Below are 3,265 nucleotides of genomic sequence, written 5' to 3'. Positions count from 1 at the left end.
TTTTTTTTTTTTTTTTTTTTTGAGACAGAGTTTCTTTGTAGCTTTGGTGCCTGTCCTGGAACTCACTTTGTAGATCAGGCTGCCCTGGAACTCACAGAGATCTGCCTGCCTCTGCCTCCCAAGTGCTGGGATTTAAGATGTGTGCCACGACCATCCTGCTTGTTTTGTTTCTTTTACAGCAGGGTCTCACTATGTATCCCTGGCACTCAACCTTCCTGCATTAGCCCCCAAAGTGCAGGAATGACAGGCTCCTGGAAGTCAGTTCTTTTGTTTTTTTGTTTTTTTTTTAACTTTTTTATTGAGCTATATACTTTTCTCCACTCCCCTCCCTATGTATACAGTATTCTGTCTGCATGTATGCCTACAGGTCAGAAGAGGGCACCAAATCTCATTACAGATAGTTATGAGCCACCATGTGGTTGCTGGGAATTGAACTCAGGACCTTTGGAAGAACAGCCAGTGCTTTTAACCTCAGAGCCATCTGTCCAGCGATGTGCAGAGCCTCTGGAGGTGGATGGCTGGAAGAACTGGCCCTGAAGGAATGCCGAGTGAGAAAGGAAATATCCTTACTTCAAAATCCCTCAGACTCCAGCAGAGCTGGCTGAAGAATCCTAGACGAGGATCTAAGTCTTCAGACTTGAAATAAACCTCCTACAGTTGTTTCCTGTGACCTTGGGATAGTTGACTCTCAGCCCTTACCCAGAATTCCTAAACCAGCAAACCCAGAGGGGACTCAGTATATAAATATTTTTTTTTTGTTTGCATGGCTGCTAGGGCCTAAAGGCAGAGTACTGTGTGCGGTGAGCTACTGACCTGCTACAGCATAGTAGGCTAGCTCCAACAAGCCATTTCTGTTTACTTACTTTAGTTTTTCAGTTATGTGTATATTTGTGTGTCTGTAGCTGTGTACACATAGTGTAGGTACCCTTGTAGGCCAAAGGCATTGGATCCCCTGAGGCTGGAGTTACAGGTGGTTGTGAGCCACCATGTGGGTCCTCTCCAAGAGCAGAGCCATCCATCGGTCCAACAATGAGCCTTCTTTTTTAAAATTCCTTTCTTTCTTTTGAGGCAAGGTTTTATGTAGCCTTGGCTGGTCTGGAACTTACTGTGTAGATCACGCTGGCCTTAAATAACTCAATCACAAAGACCTACCTGCCTCTGCCTGAGGGCTGGGATTATAAGCACACTCCAGCAAGCCATTTTAACAGATTTTCCCCTGTAGGACTGTTAGATAAGACAGGTACCATCCAGCCAGAGTGTAGTGATAAACGCCTGAAGTTCTCACACTCAGATGTTCAAGGCCCAGCTTAGCTACATGTTAAGGTCCTGTCGTGCATGGTGTGGTGGAGCTCAAATTTAATCCCAGCACTGGGGAGGCAGATGAAGGTAGATTTCTGAGTTCCAGGACAGCCAGGCCTACTCAGAAGCCATGGCTACTCAGAGATATCCTGTGCGTGTTTTTTTTTTTTTTTGCGGGGGTACTGTCTCAAAAAGTGGAAAAGGCAACATTGTGTACCCCTGAATCTGTGAGCAGCACCCCATTCTATCTGCACCCCCTTCCAGGTGCGGTTCCCATCCCACTTCAGCTCCGACTTGAAGGACCTGCTACGGAACCTTCTGCAGGTGGATCTTACCAAGCGCTTTGGGAACCTCAAGAATGGGGTCAATGACATTAAGAACCACAAGTGGTTTGCCACGACTGACTGGATTGCCATCTATCAGAGAAAGGTGGGTTTCATTTTTCCCAGCATGTCCAGAGTTGGGGAAAGGGAAGGAGACAGCGACGGGATCTTGTGAATGGCTTGTTAAGCCCAGGACCAAACACCAAAAGGCTTCCTGGAGCTGGTAAGGGACTGGACATGGGATGCTGGGGTCTTCTGGCCACTCTGTGGTCTTCTGGCCACTCTGTGGTCTTGGGCAGGAAATATTCTCTGGGAAATGACTTCCATTTGGTAAGTTGGGATGCAAAGAAGACACAGTGCCCTAACGTTGAGCACAGGCCTGGGCCACAGCAGTGTCTCCTGAATATTAGGCCATTCATCCTTATTGTTGTACTGGTGTGAGGTCAGCTAATGAGCTCTGGGCGATTCTTGATCCCTCTCCAGGTGGAAGCTCCCTTCATACCAAAGTTTAAAGGCCCTGGGGACACGAGTAACTTTGACGACTATGAGGAGGAAGAGATCCGGGTCTCCGTCAATGAGAAATGTGGCAAGGAGTTTACTGAGTTTTAGGGGTGTGCTTGTGCCCCGTGGGTTTTCTTTCATTCTTTCTTTTTCTTTCTTTTTTTTTTCTTTCTGGTTGGGGGTGGGAGGGTTGGATGAACAGCCAGAGGGCCCGAGAGTTCCACGCATCTAAATTAACACCCACTCCACACCCCCAGGCTAGGGAGAACAGGAAAAGCCAGGTATGGGGAAGGGGCAACATCAGCTGCTCCCCTTCTCCCCCACACGTCTCTGCCTGTTTTCAATGGATTGCTCAGCTCCAGTCACACCCAGTCTTACTGGTGTATCCAAGGGCAGGGTCTGGAAAGAGGGTCGCAAATTTGCCCCAGCCTCCACCCCCAAGCCAGCACTGGACACTAAGAACGAACAGAAAAGCCAACCTTCCCTTCCATGCAGTCCTACTTGGAAAGGGAGATTTTAGTCACATGTACAGAGGGCTGCTTGCTAGTAGGTTTTTTTCTTCTTTTTTCTTTTTTTTTATTTTTCATTTAAATTAAGTTCCACCAGTGCCTCCCACCCTCCAAAGTGTCCCACCCCTCCCAAAACCCCTCGCCACTCCCCAAATCCACTCTGATGAGGCCGGGGTAGCCAACTGACTCTTGTCAAGGAAGGAACTGGGCTTTGAACCTCGCCCTGTGCTGCTAGCTTCCCGGCCCCCCCCCTCCAGGGGTCTCATGCCAATTCTTCCGCGCATCAGCCCCCTTAAGAAGCCCCTCCCGATCCTGGGCGCCTCACTTCTAGCTTAGCTGTCAGCTGTCCATCACCTCTTGCTGTGCATCCCCACTCACTGCACCCCCAAGTCTGATTGTGCTTTTCTCTCAATAGAAAGGTGGGGAGCGACTGGGAAATTATCCCAGTTATCCCTGTGTTTGTCCCTCTTGTAACTTCTCCCAAACAGGAGGAGCTCTCAGGCCTGGGTGGGGGCCCCGGGTGGGCGAGGGGGGCCGTTCAACCTGTGTGCTGGAAGGATGAGACTTCCTCTTGAACAGTGTGCTGTTGTAAACATATTTGAAAACTATTACCAATAAAGTTTTGTTTTAAAA

General features: G+C 48.8%; 1 protein-coding gene across 1 annotated transcript in view; it reads left to right on the top strand.

Moving 5' to 3' along the window:
- Prkaca (protein kinase cAMP-activated catalytic subunit alpha) overlaps positions 1-3,259 on the top strand; it is a 21,072-nt gene extending 17,813 nt beyond the window's left edge. Inside the window, exons 9-10 of the mRNA XM_050120720.1 lie at positions 1,564-1,728; positions 2,106-3,259. Coding sequence (XP_049976677.1) covers positions 1,564-1,728; positions 2,106-2,231 — 291 coding nt within the window. The 3' untranslated portion in view covers positions 2,232-3,259. The remainder of the gene's footprint in view (positions 1-1,563; positions 1,729-2,105) is intronic.
- Positions 3,260-3,265: the final 6 nt, after the last annotated feature.

Source organism: Alexandromys fortis, unplaced genomic scaffold (genome assembly GCF_014885135.2).
Source record: "Alexandromys fortis isolate MF-2015 unplaced genomic scaffold, M_Fortis_MF-2015_v1.1 scaffold_186, whole genome shotgun sequence".
Taxonomy (NCBI): domain Eukaryota; kingdom Metazoa; phylum Chordata; class Mammalia; order Rodentia; family Cricetidae; genus Alexandromys; species Alexandromys fortis.
The sequence above is the reverse complement of the archived record's forward strand: the minus strand, read 5'-3'. Positions and strand labels throughout refer to the sequence as shown.